This window comes from Atractosteus spatula, chromosome 24 (genome assembly GCF_055471065.1).
Source record: "Atractosteus spatula isolate fAtrSpa1 chromosome 24, fAtrSpa1.hap1, whole genome shotgun sequence".
In the NCBI taxonomy this organism is placed as follows: Eukaryota; Metazoa; Chordata; class Actinopteri; order Semionotiformes; family Lepisosteidae; genus Atractosteus; species Atractosteus spatula.
Genome location: NC_142729.1, coordinates 14,044,410 through 14,064,493, shown reverse-complemented (window position 1 = coordinate 14,064,493; position 20,084 = coordinate 14,044,410). Strand labels below are relative to the sequence as shown.

General features: G+C 51.1%; 1 protein-coding gene across 2 annotated transcripts; it reads right to left on the bottom strand.

The window, feature by feature from the left end:
* Window positions 1–3,347: 3,347 nt before the first annotated feature.
* Window positions 3,348–19,806, bottom strand: cdc42ep2 (CDC42 effector protein 2). Of its 2 annotated transcripts, none has more exons than XM_088904767.1 (2): window positions 19,507–19,806; window positions 3,348–7,075 (listed from the first exon to the last, which is right to left on the bottom strand). In XM_088904767.1, exon 2 carries the CDS (start codon window positions 6,666–6,668, stop codon window positions 6,042–6,044), a length of 627 nt encoding a protein of 208 aa, XP_088760893.1. In that variant the 5' UTR covers window positions 6,669–7,075; window positions 19,507–19,806; the 3' UTR covers window positions 3,348–6,041. The 2 variants fall into 2 exon arrangements, with proteins under 2 accessions (XP_088760893.1, XP_088760895.1); XM_088904769.1 differs by lacking the exon at window positions 19,507–19,806 and adding an exon at window positions 18,686–19,089.
* Window positions 19,807–20,084: the final 278 nt, after the last annotated feature.

Genomic DNA, 20,084 nt, shown 5'->3' with positions numbered 1-20,084 from the left:
TTTGAAATGCCCTCATTGTTGCCCATTCATTCTAACCCCAGAATGTAGAAAGAGCGTCTCAGTTCTCTTTCATCCTCCCCTCCTCTCCTAACAGGAGAAACTCTCTCTCCTCACTAGGCCTTGGGCCTGAGTCTCTCTCTCCGCCCTCTCGCCCGCTCTGCCTTGGTCCTTCTCTCACACTGCGTCGCCCCCTCTCTGTCCCTCTTCTGCTCCCTCTCCTTCTCCCCCTAAGTTCCCAGGCTCTCCCCCCCCCCCTCCCAGGGTCAGGAGCTGTGCTTTTCCGGAGTCCCTCCCTTAACAAAAGGCCGAGCTGGCTGGCGTCCCAGGACTGTTCAAACAGGACAGAGCATCGGTGCTGACAGGGCAGGACAGGGCCAGAGACACTCGGCCTCACTGAGTCTCGCGCACACACACACTTGCTAACTCTCTCACACACACACACGCTTGCTAACTCTCTCTCTCTCACTCACACACACACGCTCGCTAACTCTCTCACACTCACACACACACACACGCTCGCTAACTCTCGCACTCACACACACTCTCACACACACACTTGCTAACTCTCTCACACACACACACACGCTTGCTAACTCTCTCTCTCTCACACACACACATACACACGCTCGCTAACTCTCACACTCACACACACACACTCACACACACGCTCGCTAACTCTCTCACACTCACACACACACTCGCTAACTCTCACACACAATTACCACACGCGCTCACTTACTTGCACACGCGCTCACTAACACTCACACACTCGCTACCACTCACACACACAATCTGCACACACACTCGCTAACTCTCACACACACACAATCTCCCACGCTCTCACACAATCCCTAACTCTCTCTCACACACACACACACACTCAATAACTCTGCCACATAATCTCCCACACACACTCCCTATATCCTGCTCGCAGAGAAAGATGAAGCCCTCTCGTGTCAGTGACAGCGGGCTCCAGCTGGAGGCTCAAGACGAGGGCCGGCTTCCCCACTGTCCTCTCCTCATCCATGCATGAATACATCTGTGTTAATGCTGAACGATTCAGTACTCTCAGGGTGGACAGCTCTACTAATTGACATCTGCCTGTATTATTCAATCTATAGTTTTTTTTTTAAATTCCTTTGTCCTGCTGCCTGTGGGTTGTCAAGTTGTGGCAGTTGTGTTGCCTTTTCATTTTCACTCAATTATCAATTTTTTTTACCATTTTCAGTCATCGTAGATGGGTTTTTGGGCTGGCCAAGCTGCTTGACAGGGGGCCTGTGGGATAGATCCCTAAGTGCGCTGTAGCAGTGCGATGAGAAAGGGGAGTACAAAAGTGAGACTAAAGTATCACCTGCCCTCCCCATCTTGTTAACCCCGAGAGTCTGCTTGCCGGTATGAAAAACAGCTTCGGGTTGGTTTCGCAGTGACCTGACCCCTGTCTCTTTAGAATTCCTCTGTAACGCATCGACAGAGCAAACTGAGAGGACGTTACCTTCTGGTAAAGATATGGGTGCTCAGAATTGGTGCAGAGAAGAGCAACCAGGTATTTTCCAACCATTCAGTTACCCCCTGCGCTGCAATCTCTCCCGTTCGGCTCAAATGCGGCTCGAATCGCCACGCCCCTCTCTTAGTTTCACTTCAGAATCCTGCCTGCCACCTGGCTGACAGTCAGAGCCCGGCTCAACCTGTGCCAACTGAGCTCTCCTCGTCTCGGATGGCTTTACAACTCCACCTACAGGTGCTCCACTCGCTCCGGGCTCCCGCCGTTCCCTTTAGCCCAGACGCTGCGGGTTCGAGTCCAGGCTGTCGTCACGGAGGTGACCCACCTAGCTGGGTGCGGGAGTCGGTGACGCACTTCTGGTCAAGCCCAGCCGGGAAAAACCTGAGGGTCACCGGCAGGTCTGACAGCAGCGTTGGCTGGGTAACCGGTGAGCCGGCAGTGACATCAGCGCGTGCCGCGCGGCTCCTCCAATCGGGGCTCACTCTCCTGCAAGGCGCTGGGGAGCTCGCAGCCGGTCACATGACCAGCGGCGTTGGCAGGTGGGTGTGTCAGAGAACACATTGCGCCCACGCAGTTCAGAGACTCCGGTCGCCCAGCCCACACGCTCACCAGCTGGTCCTTCACAAGTGGAAGGCTGCCGGATAATTTCCCCCATTTCAGAAAGGAAGAAAACGTCACGAGGGCTGCAAATTCCAAACCCACTCTCCTCTTTCTTTTCGTCTCGTGCCGGTTGCAGGGACAGAGGGACCCACTGTTAGGGGAATCTTTTAGAATTCGCTTTTCTGATCGGATCAGGGCCTCCTTTGTCTCCTGAACTATCACGGAAGCTTAATTATATCTTTTTGTGATGTTTCGAGCCCTCTGCAAGGTGGAGGACTTCAAGCCGGCCGAGAATCTCGGACTGTTCAGCCACAGAAAAAAAAACAGTCAGAAGTTTTCTTGAAGCTGAGGTGGCAATCTCTAAAGGTAGATACTGAAAATGCTGTAGCCCCCTTTTCCTGTGATTTGCCATTATGTTTTGCTTTGCTTAACACCACCAATATGAGAAGATTACCCTGCCCTATCAAAATGAGAGTGCTTCATCCCATCCAAAGTAGGCATGTTCCACAAATCTTAGTAAAAAAAGATCGGATGTTTTCATTGTCGCGCCTCTCGAGCATTGCTGAAGGCAACAGCAGACCTGGCTAATGGGTCAATTCACACTGCCCCAGTGATTTAAAACCACTGAATTTGAATGCTAAATAGCAGTTCCTGAACTGCTACTGAGGTCTCCTATCTCCCCAGACACCGGTGATATTTTTGGAATTAGTGCCACAAAGTGTTTTTTCGCCTTTCCTTCCCGTGCAAATGGACCGGACTGACACTAGGCCCCTTACTCTTTTATAAGGCAGTATGGGATATTACATAATACAGACGTGTCGACACATTTGCTTCAGTAGAACAGTGAAATCATGGGCCAGTGTAGTGTAGCTCAGTTGAGGACTGCCGAAACTTTAGGAAACTGCTGCAGAACTTCCAGCGCACTTACACAAACATGACGATCACTGGGCTCGTCAGCGTGGGACCCAAATCGGCTCAGACAGATTTGATTATCACCATTTTGATTGTATCCTCACACAAAACAAAAGACTGGAGGCCAACAAAAACAATAATTTGACTCACCATCAGTGGTATTCACCGATACTCTTAATTAATTTACGACCACACCTGTAAGCACTTTAAGGAAGCGCTGAGGGGAAAAAAAAAAAAAAACGAGCCTGCTTTCTCAGCAGCTTGAATTTCTAAAAGAGTAACTGAAGTTAAAAAAGACTGGTCTACAAGCTGTTCTGCTAAAGCTACAGAAGAGGCCTATGAGGAAGAAGGCTTTAATTAAAGGCTTGATATAGTTGAACATTAACATAGGTAATACAGATGAATACCGGAACGTCCTGTCACAAACAGCAGTTAACCGTTACAGAAGAAACGATTCAAAGCGATTGTTTTACCTGCTGTATCAATCACAGCTCGTGCAGCAGTCACTAGGAAACTATTCTAGTTTTTAAATGAGAAAACTACAACTGAAGTCTGGGAAATGTAGTTTTTGTAGTATAATGTAGTTGGCTGAACTGCAGTGCACATGCACAGACCTGAAAAAAAAGCAGAAGACTGGTATTGTAAACACAAGGCTTAAACGATTTCTTTTAAAAAAAAAAACCCTTTCTTTTAGGGGGATTCAGACAAAAGCCCTTCTTTGGTAGTTGGAAGAGAGCCCTTTGTCCAAAACCCACCCTGAAACGATTTTTTTTTAATGACTTGCTAACAGTTGCTTTTGAACCATCAGCCACAGCTGTTAGTGCTGCAGACGAAGTACATTCATATTTCCTGTGCTATTGATTAGAAAGTGTGCCAAAAAAAAAACACAGTGGATTGATTCCCGCAATTCCATTGGTTCTGTAGATAAAAGATGGTATACTCTTCTTTTAATGTCAATGGCCCGAGAGAGTAACAATAATTGTGCAATAATTCCAGTCTTAACCAAGAGCAGACACCTGCTTTGCTAGTGTTTCTTTGGGGATTGGGTAATTAAGATGTTGGCTGACAAGAAATGAGGCAGTTATCTATGCCTGTTTCATTTAATCATTAATACTTTCTTATAAGGCATAGTAGTCATTGCAAGTCTGACAGGAATTTTAAATCGGTTCTCTGCCGTCACAGGGGTTGGGATTGTGCCTGGCTCTGAAGACAGTTTGTGAGCTCAGCATGAGAAAAAAACGTGGCATAAACTTGTCCTTTAATCACCTGTCTATCTTCTAACCCCTGTATCGAATTCAGGGAGCCGGAGTCTATCCTGGCAAGCAACTGCCACAAGGCAGGCTACCCCCTGGATGGGACACCTGTCTACTGTCTACACCAGGGCCAAATTTCCCAGAAGCCAAATAACCTACCCGTATGTCTTTGGACCGTGGGACCAATATGAACACGAAGAGAACATGCAAACTCCACACAGACAGCACCCCAGGTCCAGAATTGAACCCAGAGCCCCAGAGGTGCAATGAACCAATACTAACCATTGCGCCACTGTGCTGCTATTGTATCAGTGTGCATTAATACAATTAATGAAGTCCAGTACTGATTGCAATACTCAGCCATATCACTCTGCAACTCACAACTGGCAGCCCCACTGGAGACTCAGCAGGTGGGAGCCTGGCCAGTACCTGGAGGGGAGACTCCTGGGAAAGCTGAGGCTGCTGCTGGAAGAGGTGTTAGTGGGGCCAGCAGGGGGCGCTCACCCTGCAGTCTGTGTGGGTCCTAACGCCCCAGTATAGTGACGGGGGACACTAGACTGTAAAAAGGTGCCGTCCTTCGGATGAGGCGTAAAACCGAGGTCCTGACTCTCTGTGGTCATTAAAAATCCCAGGGTGTTTCTCGAGAAGAGTAGGGGTGTTACCCCGGTGTCCTGGCCAAATTTCCCCCCTGGCCTTTACCCATCATGGCCTCCTAATCACCCCCCTCTCTGAACTGGCTCCATCACTCTGCTCTCCTCCCCACTGAGAGCTGGTGTGCGGGGAGCGGACTGGCACCTCATTCAGGTGGGGGTACACACTGGTGGTGGTGGAGGGGATCCCCATGACCTGGAAAGCGCTTTGAGTGGAGTGTCAGCAATATTATTAGTAAGCAATTATTATTATTATTATTACTCTGACCACCTCTACACTGCTTACATGCATATCTAGAAAGAGTGGATCTTACACTTATTTTTCTTCCTACACATCCCAAAAAAATATTCCATTTTGAGTCCTGCTTGCTCCACAATCGAGGCTGTTGTAGACAAAGTCGGGTGTTGGGTGACACATAAGCAGGAAAATAAATCATACAGCGCAACCTGATTTGCTTCCTTTAATTCAGAAGTTATATTAGTGCTTCTCAGAAAACATGTTGTCATTAAAAGAAACCGCAACAGTCACGGTTCTCGCAGAGTTAGTAGAAAAGATAAGCAGATCTCCACTTCATTCCAGCGCTAGAGAGAGAGACGTACCCGTCCTAATTTGCTTCTAAAGATCCCCGGAAAAGAAACACATTGGTTCTAAAGAGTCCCACTGCTTGAAAGGGGCGTAGAAAAGTGCATTCTGGGTGAGCATAACGTCCAGCGAATCCTGCATCTGGTAATCCTACAGATCTCCCCAGCCGAAAACTGCAGCTCCAGTGCGTTCATCGCCCCCCCCCCCCATAACCTCGCCAATTCCATTCCAGAAACGGAAGAAAAAAAACTCAAAAGGCAAAGATTTCGCCTTGTCCAGCTCTCTCCTTTCGGAGGCGAGGGGACATGGTCTAGGGTCAAAGGTCAGCCCCTCCCACCGGGTTTCAAAGCCGGTGATTGGTGGAGGAGGTGGGGGCTGGACTTTAAAAGCTCTCCCAGCTCAGCCCCGCAGGGGGACCGTCGGTCTCGCTACACCCGGGAGGGGAATCGGAGCCCTCGCCTACTCTACGGTCACAAGCCCAGCGTGCACGCTCGGTCGTCTGGGGGACGGTACGAGCCTCGCGGGGTGGGGGGGGGGTCCTCTCAGGTGAAGATCTCCTGCCGGCCGCTGGGCAGGCAGCCGCCGGTCACGCCCCCCAGCCGGTGCTTGTCCATGATCTGCAGGACGTCCTCCAGGATGGAGGGCCCCAGGTCCAGGTGGAGGGAGAGCAGGGAGCCGGCGTGGGACAGGGGGGGCTCTTCGGGGGGGGGGGGTGGCTCCGGGACAGGAGGAGAGGGTGGGGGGGCCGGCCTCTCATCCAGGTGCAGGCGGGGGGGTTTGGGCGGGGGCTGGGCGGCGGGTAGCGTCAGGGCCTGGACGCCGCCGATGACGGGCAGCGAGATGGCGTTCTTCAGGAGGGGCGAGCTCTCGGAGGAGGAGGAGGAGGGGGAGGGGGAGGCGGGGTGCCCCCCGCAGACGCTGGCGGTGCGGGCGAACTCGAAGCCGCCCTCGCCGGGACGCTGCCGGCCGGGCAGCAGGTGGAACTTGCCCTGCAGGAAGGACAGGTCCCCGAAGAGGTCGCCCTCCCCGCCGCCGCTGCCGATGTGGATGGTGTGCCTGAAGTCGCCCAGGGGGGGGCTGATCATGTCCGAGGACAGCAGGTCCCGGAGCTTCTCCTTCTTCCCCTTGCGGCTGCCCCTTTTCAGGTAGATGGGCGCCTTGGCCGACATTTCCCGGGATTCCCCTGTGATCGGCCCGCGGGGGGGGGGATGTGGGATGTGGGATCTGGGATCTGCTCCCGGCTAGCGGATCCGGAGCGCGACTCGACGGGGAGGGATCACCCGAGGCCGGGCCCGTCCATCCGTCATCCCCCGAGAACAGGGGACACCGAGGGGTCCGGGGTTCCGAGGAACTGGGGGGGTTTACCGAATGAACTGCAGATCGGGAACCGACACGGTCTTCCAGTCCCCCCCTTAGAACAAGGGGCAAGGGGAATCAGATCGCCGCGGTACCGAGCCGCTGGTGGCGTCGGGGTGAGGAGGCGGGAACTTGCGCGACCCGGGCTTGCAGTTTCCGGCGGCGCTGGGGCGCGGGCTGGCGTCGACCCGCGAGCAGCGAACTGGTGCGTCCGGCGGACCTGCAAAAGAAAATACCACCCTCGTTACTGGCCTTAATTGGGAGCGTTTTCTCTTTTTTTTCCCCAATTGCTTTCTCCTCTTTCCTCCAGGGGCTGCCAATTAATTAATTAAGACCACGAGGCGGGAGCGTTTCGTAAGGGGAAGACGAGAGATCGGAGATGGGGGACGGAGAGAGGGGGGCGGTGTGTGGTTTTTGGGGATGGGAGGGGGGGAAAAAGACGTGGTGTGCGTTTCTTTTTGTCTTCGTTTCGGTTCGGTTAGTGTAGAGAGGTGCAGACTTTTTTTTTGGGGGGGGGGGGGTACGGCCTTATCGTTTAGGAACCCCCCCCCTGGTTCCAGTCGATCGAGTTTGCTTAGTTTTCTTTTACAGTCCGTTAGCTTTAATTGGGGTCTTTTTTTGGGGGGGGGGGAGGTTTTCCTCTCCCGATTTCAATCCGAGCTTCTGGTTCCCTGGATTGGCGACGAAATCCGATTTCAGATGGCAAGACGAGAACTGGAAGAGTGGAGAAGAGGGGCTGGTGGCACATCTGATCTGGTGCCTGGGAGGGTATTTAAAATAGATTCCTTAACGTACGGACAGAAGAGAGGTACTAGTGAGAGGACGTCTGGACATCTACACTGTCTAAGTCAGAGGATCTCGACCTGCTGTTTCTTGATTCGAGAGAACACATTTGTGTTCTCTCGAATTGCCTACTGTAATGCTCTACTCGCTGGGGTATCTAAATCTACTCTGAACAAACTGCAGTATGTCCAAAACTCAGCAGCCAGAATCCTGACCAGGTCTAGTGCAAGTGATCACATCACTCCTGTCCTGGAGTCCTTGCACTGGCTTCCGGTCAAATTCCGTGTGGACTGTAAAATCCTCCTGCTCACCTACAAGGCTCTGCATGGCTTGGCACTTCAGTACCTGTCTGAGCTATTATCGCCCTGCTCCCCACCTCGCAACCTTCGCTCTTCGAATTCTGCTCTCCTTACTGTCCCCCCAAGCCCGTCTACATTGAAGGGGTGACAGGGCCTTCTCCTGTTATGCCCCCAAGCTCTGGAACTCTCTGCCCAAGGATAGCAGTCACTAAATTCCTTCAAATCCAGACTCCAAACCCTCTTCTTCAGAAGAGCCTTTACTGAACTGGCTCCATTCTTCACCCCTCTGCTTGTCTTAGTACCACCATCCACGGTCTCCTCTGTGTATTGTCATTGTGTTTTATCTGGTGTGTTCTTCTTATTTATTGTTGTTGTCATTCTGTAAAGCGCTGTGAGGAGCCACCTTTAAAGGCGCTATATAAAATAAAGTTTATTATTATTATTGATGGACTTAGCTGTAGCCACATGGATGGGATGCTTAATGTTTCCTGTTCGACGTCTCAAATGCTCTAACTTCTCAGATTTCGCTGTGTGACAGCGGCCTCTTCGTTTTATTGATGATGCCGTCACGGGATGTCAAATAAACTTCGTCATAATCCTCACGGGGCTCAGCCATTGCTAAGGGGGGGGCAGTGCCACACCCCCAAAGAAATAAATTCTCCAATAATGTGGAGAAAAAATATTTTTGGTGATTTTTGAGAAATATCGGAAAATGTAACTCCTCTAACATTCTGATCATATTTTCTTTTTTCGGTTCACGACGAATGGGGAAAAAAGCTCCGTAGCTAGGCCCTGTGTCCCGTCGGGAGGTTTCGGGATGGGATTTAGAACGCGACACGCCAGGCGGTTTCGTAGCCGGAAAACTGTTTCGTCCCGTGTCGTTTGTCGGAAAGCTGGGCTAGCGGTACTCTCAAAATGGTTCAAGGGACCATCTTCAGTCGCCACCATCTTCAGTCGCGTTTGCTGAACCACATCTGACTTTGGCTCCTGTATTGCAGCTTTGATTAGGGAACGATCGCCTGTAGAGTCACGCGTCTCAAACTGGCGCTCAACCCCCCCCCGCCGGGTTAAAACCAAATGCCCACCCCTTCGGATTGTTGTGGCAAAGGCCCTGGGTTCAATTCCTGAGGTACCATCTGGGGGGAGTTTGCATGTTCTCCCCAAGCTTGCATGAGTTTCTTCAATTGGCCCTGGCGTGAGTGTTGGGTGTGTGTGTCCCGTGATGGACTGGCGTACTGCCCAGGGTGTACCCTGCCTTACGCCCATTGCTTGCCGGGATAGGCTCTGGCTCCCTGGCGACCCTGGACTGGATTAAGCCGTTCGAAAATAATAATAATAAACTCTCTTTATCGAGCACCTTTCGTACAGACAGCAGCTCAAAGTGCTTTACAAACCACATCTTAAAATTAAGAGACACACTCTCAGTTGTAAAGGAAAACACAGTAATGCAGTAAAGCAACAGAAATGTCCATTTATGCCTCCAAAAGAAATAAATAGAAATGAGGCAAGTCATAATGAATTGAAAAAATTCAATGATCAATGAAGAGCAAAGAACCATTTTAACTAAAAGCTCAATTAAAAAGCTATGTTGGTAAGATCAGATGGATGGGTACTCCTTTCAGGACTTGGGATACTTGGATCGAGCCCTGCTGCTAATCTTCTGGCTGGGGTTGCCTGCTTTGTGTGCTCCCTGGCGGGCTGGCTTTTATGTCCCGAAAACTGAAAGGGCAAACCAGGACACGGAAAAGAGGGGGGGGGGGGGTTTGGAAAAGAAGATCTACCACACCCTGCCCTGCAGGCGAGATGCTGACTGTCTGCCTGTGGTCTAACAGTCGGCGGGCACCTGTCATATCCCACCTGGACCGGGGGTACAGCACCTGGCGCAGAACTCCGGGACAGAACTTGTAACCCGCTAGGAGCTGGGACCAGCACACGCGGCACTCGATCACAGGCGGGCATGCAAATCAGGCCAGACAGGGGTGCCAGGCTGCCCAGCTCCATCCTGTTGATTCAAATGCCTCCTATTGTTAGTTCTGAATATGCTTAATGCGTCCGTTCACGTCTCTCTGGTCCTGTTCTGGCCCTGTAGCTCACAGTATAAGGCCAGATCTTCAGCACAGTGAAAAGGCCCTATAGCTCACAGTATGTGGCCAGATCTTCAGCACAGTGAGAAGGCCCTATAGCTCACAGTATGGGGCCAGCTCTTCAGCACAGTGAGAAGGCCCTATAGCTCACAGTATGGGGCCAGCTCTTCAGCACAGTGAGAAGGCCCTATAGCTCACAGTATGAGGCCAGCTCTTCAGCACAGTGAGAAGGCCCTATAGCTCACAGTATGGGGCCAGCTCTTCAGCACAGTGAGAAGGCCCTATAGCTCACAGTATGGGGCCAGCTCTTCAGCACAGTGAGAAGGCCCTATAGCTCACAGTATGGGGTCAGGTTTTCAGCACAGTGAGAAGGCCCTATAGCTCACAGTATGAGGCCAGCTCTTCAGCACAGTGAAAAGGCCCTATAGCTCACAGTATGAGGCCAGATCTTCAGCACAGTGAGAAGGCCCTATAGCTCACAGTATGGGGTCAGGTTTTCAGCACAGTGAGAAGGCCCTATAGCTCACAGTATGAGGCCAGATCTTCAGCACAATGAGAAGGCCCTATAGCTCACAGTATGAGGCCAGCTCTTCAGCACAGTGAGAAGGCCCTATAGCTCACAGTATAAGGCCAGCTCTTCAGCACAGTGAAAAGGCCCTATAGCTCACAGTATGGGGCCAGCTCTTCAGCACAGTGAGAAGACCCTATAGCTCACAGTATGGGGCCAGCTCTACAGCACAGTGAAAAGGCCCTATAGCTCACAGTATGGGGCCAGATCTTCAGCTCTTCAGCACAGTGAGAAGGCCCTATAGCTCACAGTATGGGGTCAGATCTTCAGCACAGTGAGAAGGCCCTATAGCTCACAGCATGAGGCCAGCTCTTCAGCACAGTGAAAAGGCCCAATAGCTCACAGTATGAGGCCAGCTCTTCAGCACAGTCTCACCCTCATTACTCTGCAGCGAAGTCTCGGCTCCACGCCCCCGCTACTCTGACTGTACAGCGAGAGGGCTGGATTAATGACTCTCAGCGATTGCGAGAGGATAGCGCCCTGCTCGCCTTGTGCTTTTCTCGCTCGCATTTCAGTTAATGACACCCTCCCTTCGAACGTCTGAAGATCGGGCGCCGAGTCCTCAGCAAGCCCCTTGGGCAACGCCACGTGACCTGCGTTCAATTCACGGCGTGACACTGCCCTCCCTGGTGCATGATCCACTGCAAGGCTTTGGGCTCGTGGATCACATGCAAGAACTTCCTCTTTGTGGCTGTGGCTGGCCCTGAGCTATGCAGAGACCTTGCGGCTTGAACGCCTGTGTCTCCCCACCAAAAAAAACAACAATAACAAGAAGGAATTGTTCTGTCTGGAAGTACAGTACTGGTCGAAGAATTGGTGGTGCAATTAAGACTGGAAGAGATGTTAGTGGGACCAGTAGGGGGCGCTCAGCCCTGCTGTCTGTGTGGGTCCTAATGCCCCAGTATAGTGACGGGGGACACTAGACTGTAAACAGGCGCAGTCCTTCGGATGAGACGTAAAACCGAGGTCCTGACTCTCTGTGCTCATTAAAAATCCCAGGGCGTTTCTCGAGAAGAGTAGGGGTGTTACCCCAGTGTCCTGGCCAAATTTCCCCCCTGGCCTTTACCCCTCATGGCCTCCTAATAACCCCCCCTCTCTGAACTGGCTCCATCACTCTGCTCTCCTCCCCACTGAGAGCTGGGGTGTGGGGAGCGGACTGGCGCCTCATCCAGGTGGGGGTACACACTGGTGGTAGTAGAGGGGATCCCCCATGACCTGTAAAGAGCTTTGAGTGGAGTGTCCAGAAAAGCGCTATAGAAAGTGAAGGATTTTATATTATTACTGATGATCACCGAAGCCTTAATTGATCCTATGAAGCAACCTCTTTGAATATTTGCTTTTTTCGGTTTTGGTTAAAGCTCCAATGTGTGGAAGAGCAGGGAACAAGCCGTTCGCATCCATCTGGTTATTGTGAAGCCGGTGACGAGCTTCAATCACGATCTGTGGCTCAGGATCTGCGCCTGTGGCTGGGAGGTTGCCGGTTCGAATCCGGCGGCCGGCAGAGGAATCCTACTCCGTTGGGCCCCTGAGCAAGGCCCTTCACCTCAGCTGCTCCAGGGGCGCCGTATAAATGCCCGACCCTGCGCTCTGACCCCCAGCTTCTCTCTCCCTGTCTGTGTGTCTCCTGGAGAGCAAGCTGGGGTCTGCGAAAAGACACATTCCTAATGCAAGAAATTGTATAGGGCCGATAAAGTGATCTGATCTTAACTAGATACAGCAGTTAGAAAACAGATTAAGGATGCAGGATTCCTTTGGTCTTTATTTGCCCTGTAACTGTCCGGTCTCGGGGCATGTGAGCAATCTCAGGCTCTCATGACCCTGGCTGTGACACACCGCAGAAATGCAGCCGGGAGGTCAGGTGGTTAAGTCAGACCTTGTGGTTTGAGCCTTCCTCCTTTTTGACTCCACTCCGTTCACGGACCGAAACCCTCTTTGGTCGCAACTCAAAATGTAAAACGAGACTTGTGAACACAAGGTTTTTACACTAGAGCTTTCCCAGACTGGCGATACTCCCAGACCTGCAAAATCTCACCCGACAGCCGTGATCCAGACCAAAGCAGGTGCCCCGTGCTAACGGGGAGGCGTTTCCGGGGGGAAGGAATTTGATGTGGCGCGATACTCTGAAGCCCGGAGGGGTGTGTTAGGCATTGATGTGGCCCATCGTGCCAGGGGTGGTCTTCAGCTCCTCCTGATTTGGCTGTAGTTGCTGAGAGTGGATCTCATTAGTGAGAGTGAGTGAGATACTAGTGAGCTTGAGAGAATGCTGCACTAGTGCCTGGTATGTGTGAAAAAAGCCAGTTGTGAGGGTGGTGCTTGTTTGAGAGAGTGAGAGTGTGGTATTAGTGAGTGAGAGTGAGTGAACGCAGCACTAGTGATTGGGTGGCACTAGTGAGAGAATGCTGCACGAGTGTCTGGTATTTGTGAAAAAAGCACGTTGTGGCACTAGTGAGGGAGAGTGTGGTATTAGTGAGGGAGTGAGAGAGAGTGGGATCATTCGGAGGGAGTGTAAGTGTGTGATATTAGTGAGGCAAGAAGAGAGTGAATATTCCACGATGGATGAGGGTGGGAGATATTTAAGCCCTATCACTCTTACAAAAAGCAGGTGCCCTGTGGTAACAGGGTGGCGTTTCCGGGGGGAAGGAATTTGATGTGGCACAATACTCTGAAGCCCAGAGGGGAAGTGTTAGGCATTGATGTGGCCTATCGTGCCATGGGTGGTCTTGAGCTCCTCCTGATTTGGCTGTAGTTGCTGGAATAGTGTTTTTCTTTGTCATATATTTGCCAGGAGGTCCAGTTCATACCTCTTTTTAGGACTGGGGTTGCAGCAGGAAACAGGCATTCACGTCGAATGATTTAGGCTGGGCTTTTTGGCAGGAAAGAGTTGATCTATTTCGGGATTCGGCCCTGACACCCCAAGAGTCAACACCCCAGCGCCTGGAAGAGAGCCAGTGGATCTCCCCCCCCCCCCCCCTCTGCCCACCACAGCACTGAGGGCGTTAGATCCGGAACAGAAATAACCTCCGAGAATCCCAGAAGCACAATCACAATCACAAGACCAAGAAAAGCTCACCGTCACCCCCCCCCCCAGTACTGATGGGGTTAATGAGGGAGAGAATGAAAGTCAGAGACCTTGGTACGAGTGAGAGAGAGTGAGATACTACAGAGGGAGTGAGAGAGTGGCACTAGTGAGTGAGATAGAGTGTGGTACTACTGGAGATACTACTGAGAGAGTGTGGTATTTGTGAAAAAAGCAAGTTGTGGCAATAGTGAAAGTGGCACTGAGTGAGGGAGTGAGAGAGTGTGACACTAGTGAGAGAATGCTGCACTAGTGAGAGTAGGAGAATGTAGCACTAGTGATAGGGTGGCACTAGTGAGAGGTTGAGAATGCAGCACTGAGTGAGGGAGTGAGAGAGTGTGACACTAGTGAGAGCATGCAGCCCTAGTGAGAGTGAGTGAGATACTAGTGAGCTTGAGAGAATGCAGCACTAGCGAGAGTGAGATACTAGTGAGAGAATACTGCACTAGTGTCTGGTATTTGTGAAAAAAGCCAGTTGTGAGGGTGGTGCTTGTTTGAGAGAGTGAGAGTTGTGGTATTAGTAAGGGAGTGAGAGAGTGTGGGTTAATGGGGGGGAGTGTAAGTGTGTGATATTAGTGAGGCAGCAAGAGAGTGAATATCCCACGATGGATGAGGGTGGGAGATATTTAAGCCCTATCACTCTTACAAAAAGCTGCCCGTTGATATACACATGAATACAAGTGCTCAATTTATTCTGGCACTGCTCACCGTCGAAGAACATATTGGAGACCACCGATCTAAAAAGTTCAGTAACAGCCACTGCGCCACCGAGACAGCTCCTGGACCGAGCCAAAAATTAGGCATGAACCTTTTAATCGTGAAACAATATTGAAGGTTCTCCCGTTGGCAGAGGGAGACGCTCCTGAATGTGTGTGTGTGTTGGGGGGGGGGGGAAATGCATGCAAGTGTTTAGCCACCAGGGGGCAGTGTCCCTCCTGTAGATTTCCCGAGAACGTCAACGCGGCGAGACCTGCGCTAAAGAGGACTGAGAAATCCCACTTCTCTCTTATCAAGACGGCGCAGTTCACCACAAGACGTTTCCCAGAACTGTTACTGCTGAAGAGCAGCCAGGAAAAAAAACACACACACAAACAGATAACGACTACCAGTCATAAATGCCTTTTACTGCCGTGAAATTATTAAATTGTGTCTGGTCAGGCTGACGGGGGCGGGCCGTGCGAAGACCGAGCTGATACCGGGAAGACGCGAAGGTCAGCAGATTTAAATTGAAATGACAGCGTCATGAGAGTGACGACATTCTTGGCTACTGTGGACTGAGAGGGTGCACGGCAGTCCATTCCGTTCATAGTTTTCTCCAGCAGCACCTAGTAGTGTTCAAGTCGTTTTCTGGATCCGATAATAATTCCTTACACTTCTAGAGCGCCTTTCTGGACCCTCCACTCAGAGCTCTGTACAGGTCATGGGGATCCCCCTCCACCCCCAGCAGTGTGTACCCCCCACCTGGATGAGGCGCCAGTCCGCTCCCCACACCCCAGCTCTCAGTGGGGAGGAGAGCAGAGTGATGGAGCCAGTTCAGAGAGGGGGGTTATTAGGAGGCCATGATGGGTAAAGGCCAGGGGGGAAATTTGGCCAGGACACTGGGGTAACACCCCTACTCTTCTCGAGAAACGCCCTGGGATTTTTAATGACCGCAGAGAGTCAGGACCTCGGTTTTACGTCTCATCCGAAGGACGGCGCCTGTTTACAGTCTAGTGTCCCCTGTCACTATACTGGGGCATCAGGACCCACACAGACCGCAGGGTGAGCGCCCCCTGCTGGCCCCACTAACACCTCTTCCAGCAGCAGCCTCAGCTTTTCCCCTCCAGGTACTGGCCAGGCTGACACCTGCTGAGTCTCCAGCGCAGGGTGATATAGCTGCTGGCAAATTTTTTTTAAAAAAAGGCCACTCAGGTTGTAAGATCTGCTGAAGAGAGACCCTCCACCAGTTTCTGGCCGCGCTGACATACCGGCCAGGACGAGCCTCATGCCGGACTGGACAAACTTGTCTTTCCTTCGCCCGAGACTGTTTGGTTAGCGGAGGCCCACGCTGCCCAAATAGGGAGATATTTTCTTCTCTCAGATACAGTGCACACACACACACACACACACAAGACGGCGCTATCTGAGCTAATGTGAAACAATACTCCCCACTGTGACTCTGCAAACACCCAGGTCGATAAAGGTTAAATTGTAACACAACCGTCTAATCCCGATAGCCGGAACTGTTGAAAATTACCTCCCAGGGGGGCTGACAGACTGCATCCCTAAACTTGCAAGCGGTGATCGCGTTTTGTTAGGCGTTTTTTTTTTCGAAATCGCATTTGTGTGCACAGGAAGACGGGCGGTGTCGCTTCACACGGGCGATCGGCCCGCGAATGAAACAAAATACACTGAAAAAACAGGGTTTAGATTCCAAAATCAGTACCTCAGTACCTGTCTGAGCTATTATCGCCCTGCTCCCCACCTCGCAACCTTCGCTCTTCGAATTCCGCAGCCAGAATCCTGACGAGGTCTAGTGCAAGTGATCACATTACTCCTGTCCTGGAGTCCTTGCACTGGCTTCCAGTCAAGTTCCGTGTGGACTTTAAAATCCTCATGCTCACCTATAAGGCTCTGCATGGCTTGGCACCTCAGTACCTGTCTGAGCTATTATCGCCCTACTCCCCACCTCGCAACCTTCGCTCTTCAAATTCTGCTCTCCTTACTGTCCCCCCAAGCCCGTCTACATTGAAGGGGTGACAGGGCCTTCTCCTGTTATGCCCCCAAGCTCTGGAACTCTCTCCCCAAGGATATCAGAGAGTCACCTTCTCTAAACTCCTTCAAATCCAGACTCCAAACCCTCTTCTTCAGAAGAGCCTTTACTGAACTGGTTCCATTCTTAACCCCTCTGCTTGTCTTAGTACCACCACCCACGGTCTCCTCTGTGTATTGTCATTGTGTTTTATCTGGTGTATTCTTCTTATTTATTGTTGTTGTCAGTCTGTAAAGCGCTTTGAGAAGCCACCTTTAAAGGCGCTATATAAAATAAAGTTTATTATTATTATAATAAAATCAAACCGAGCCCCACGCAGCTGCGATCTCACCGCCAGCCGCACAGGTCAGCTTCAACCAAGACCGATTCATCCGAGACTCAACCGCATCTCGGCCCTATATCCTCAAAAAAACGACAACCCTCGATTTTCAGGATTGGAGAAAATACGCCGAAGATTTGAGATCACAAAACGCGCCCCCCGCAAACCGACGGCGTGTAATAACACCCGTGTTCGATAGTCCCAGTCAACAAGTGCATGTATTAATCCGCCCCCCAAAAAAACACTCAGGTGTTCTTACCTTATAATCCAAACACGCCGTCGGTTTGTCTAACAGACTACAGAACAGCTTCTACCTCCAGGCAATAAGACTGCTAAACAGCCCACCTGCAGCTCCTTCAGCAGATCACCTGTAATGGCTAAATGGACACACAGTCTTCACTGTATTCAGCATAACCGCACTACTTGGATATATTGCATACAGCATGGACACTATTTGGGTGCTATTTATGACAGACGGTGCTTGAGGAAAGCTCTAAGCATCGTCAAAGACCCCACACACCCCAGCTGCAGACTGTATGACCCTCTACCCTCTGGAAAACGGTCCCGGAGCATTCGGGCCCAGACTACCAGACTCGGAGACAGTTTTGACCCCCGCACTATCAAACTATTAAACTCCCGGCCTCTCTCACCTACGATCTGAACCCTCACAGTGCCTTCTCCCTTCCCAAAAAACTCAAACGCACACTGAAATCTACCTCTACCTCACAAGTCAAGAAGCTCACTCCCCATAATTTTTCAATCCATTTATCTCATCCTGTTGATGCGTGTTTTTGCACATCTGATGTTGTTTTGCACACTGCCTGTTGTCTCTGTCTTTATTATACAATTGTACTGTTGTTTTTTTTGTCCTGCTTATCGTCTGAGAGCTAGCTAAATAGAATTTCTTTACACCATATACCTGTGTATGGGTATAATGACAATAAACGTGAACTTGAACACATAGCAGCTCTACTCATATTGAGTTTTATTCCATTTCAAAAAACGTAAGCTCACTTTTGTGATTTTTGTGATTCTTGTGAGCTCGCAGAACAGACATTTCATCGTCAGCAACTACTGCTGCACGCCGTACTGTTGTGCATTTGATAAATCAACTTTGATTTGATTTGATCAAGCTGGTTACTGTAGATATTACCCTACTGCCTGTTAGCCTAACAATTTTTCCCCTCTAAGAAAATGTTCATGGGTGGTACACGGGCGGCACTGAAAATAATTTCGCGTCTAATTCCCCGCCTGAAACCAATTATATAAAGCAGTCACTTCGCTAAATACCCCTGGGAAATATGACGACCACCCAGAAATAACTACTAGTAGCACATCATATCAAGATCGGTCTTCACAAGCGGCATATTCCCACTTAAACAGGGCTCAGGATCTGCGCCTGTGGCTGGGAGGTTGCCGGTTCAAATCCCGCAGCCGGCAGAGGAATCCTACTCCGTTGGGGCCCCTGAGCGAGGCTCTTCACCCCAGCTGCTCCAGGGGTGCTGTATAAATGTGCTCTGACCCCCAGCTTCTCTCTCCCTGTCTGTGTGTCTCATGTAGAGCAAGCTGGGGTCTGCGAAAAGACGAATTCCTCATGCAAGAGGTTGAATAGGGGTAATAAAGCAACATTATTACATCACATTAAACGATGCCGATACCAAAGATGGATTTTCCACCTTTTCGCACGGACACATCTTGCATATTTCACATAGGAAGTGAGCTACGTCTCACCTCTTGTCGTTAATAACGCATCGTAACAGTTCTGATTCATGCGTGACACAGGTATCCTGTACTGCAACAACAACAAAAAAGGATGAAGACGTATGATCCGCGTGTTACCTAAAGCAAGCTGTTCCCCAAATTACAATCTGTCGCATCTTGATTAAAATCATGAACCCAGGCGAACTGATCAGCTCCGAATTGACCGACTTCAAGCGTCTCGCTCCTACCCATGTGTGCGCAGAGTTTCACGGCGGCGGGTTAAAGATCGGTCTCCCTCAGGTGTGTGTCGAAGCAATTCTCCGATGATCGTGACCTCCTTTTTTTTTTTTGGTCAATGGAGTAGCGGTTGAGGGATTCAAATGGATCAAAACCTTCAGCGCGTCTCTCTCTCTCTGTCCCTAGACGCGCAACTGGGTTGGACCTCGGCAGGCACACCTGCGTGGAGCCGAATTTCCTGACCGTCCGAAATAGGGACAGGAGAGACGCCCATTTCAAATCTCAATCATCCGTTTAGGAGCTGAAACTGCCTTCAAATACGCCTCAAAACCTTTAGTCGCTGGGCGCCAGTTAGTCCCTTAGGACAGCATGTTAGGGACGAGTTAATAGACTTCCCACCTAGATGAACGGAGGTTCACCTGAACCGAATTCCTTTCCCTCGATTCCAAAAAAAAAAGATGGAGATCCTGTTAATCATTTCTCACAGGGACGCGCTTTCAGGAGACCGGGAAACGCTTTTTGGTCTGGGAAGCGAGGGAGAGAGAGCGGGGCTATGCTGCCGGCGGCTCCCCGGCTCGAACTTGGCGTGTTTCGGCACCAAGCCCGGCCCGGCCCGGCCCGGCCCGGCCCTCACCTGAGCCGGACCGTGATCTTGGTGGGGAGTCACCTTCTTCTTTGGAAAACAACGGAACACTAGAACCAACGTTAATGGGGGGGGGGGCTTCTCGGACGGTGGTTATGGCAACACGCAGAGCCCCGGTTTAATTCCACTCGTGTTTTTTTCACCCCACCAAATAATTTCCAAACGAAGCGTAATAATATCTGCAGTTACCTGAGGAGGAGGAGGAGGGTGCCGACCGGTGTCCGCCGCGATTCCGCGCAGGTATCCTTCATCAATGCACCCTTGGGTGGGTGTGTGCGTGAGTGGGGTGGGTTTAAAAACCTCGCGAGTGTCCCGCAGCGTCGAGACCGCGTGAAACCTGCCCCCCCACCTCTTCCGCGGTGGTCGTGTGGTGTGGACGCTGGCTGATATTATACGAACTTCGAACCTGACACCAGCTGAGTGCTGACCAGCCGAATCGGAGCTGTACTTTGACAGTCTGTCTCTCTCTCTCTCGCTGCTTCGCCCTTCGAGTGACAGTGTGTGCGAGTTCGCCGCAAACCCCGGAGCCGGATTCCACCCGGTGTCTGGAGCCGCTGCGTTGCTTACAGAGTCACTATCTAGGAAGGTTTTGACCCTTAAAAATGCACCCCCCCCCACCCTTTTAACCTCTTTAGCTAATACTTGGTTGCAGCTCGCAGCCTATCCCGGCAAGGAACCGGCGGGGGGGGACACACACCCGTCCATCTCGGGTCACACACAAACACACACTCACTCAGATCTGTGCCAGTTTCCCCCAGGAGTTCACT

What these genes read in the sequence shown, in the direction of transcription:
- cdc42ep2 (XM_088904767.1), bottom strand. Translation starts at nt 6,668, where the DNA reads ATGTCGGCCAAGGCGCCCATCTACCTGAAAAGGGGCAGCCGCAAGGGG.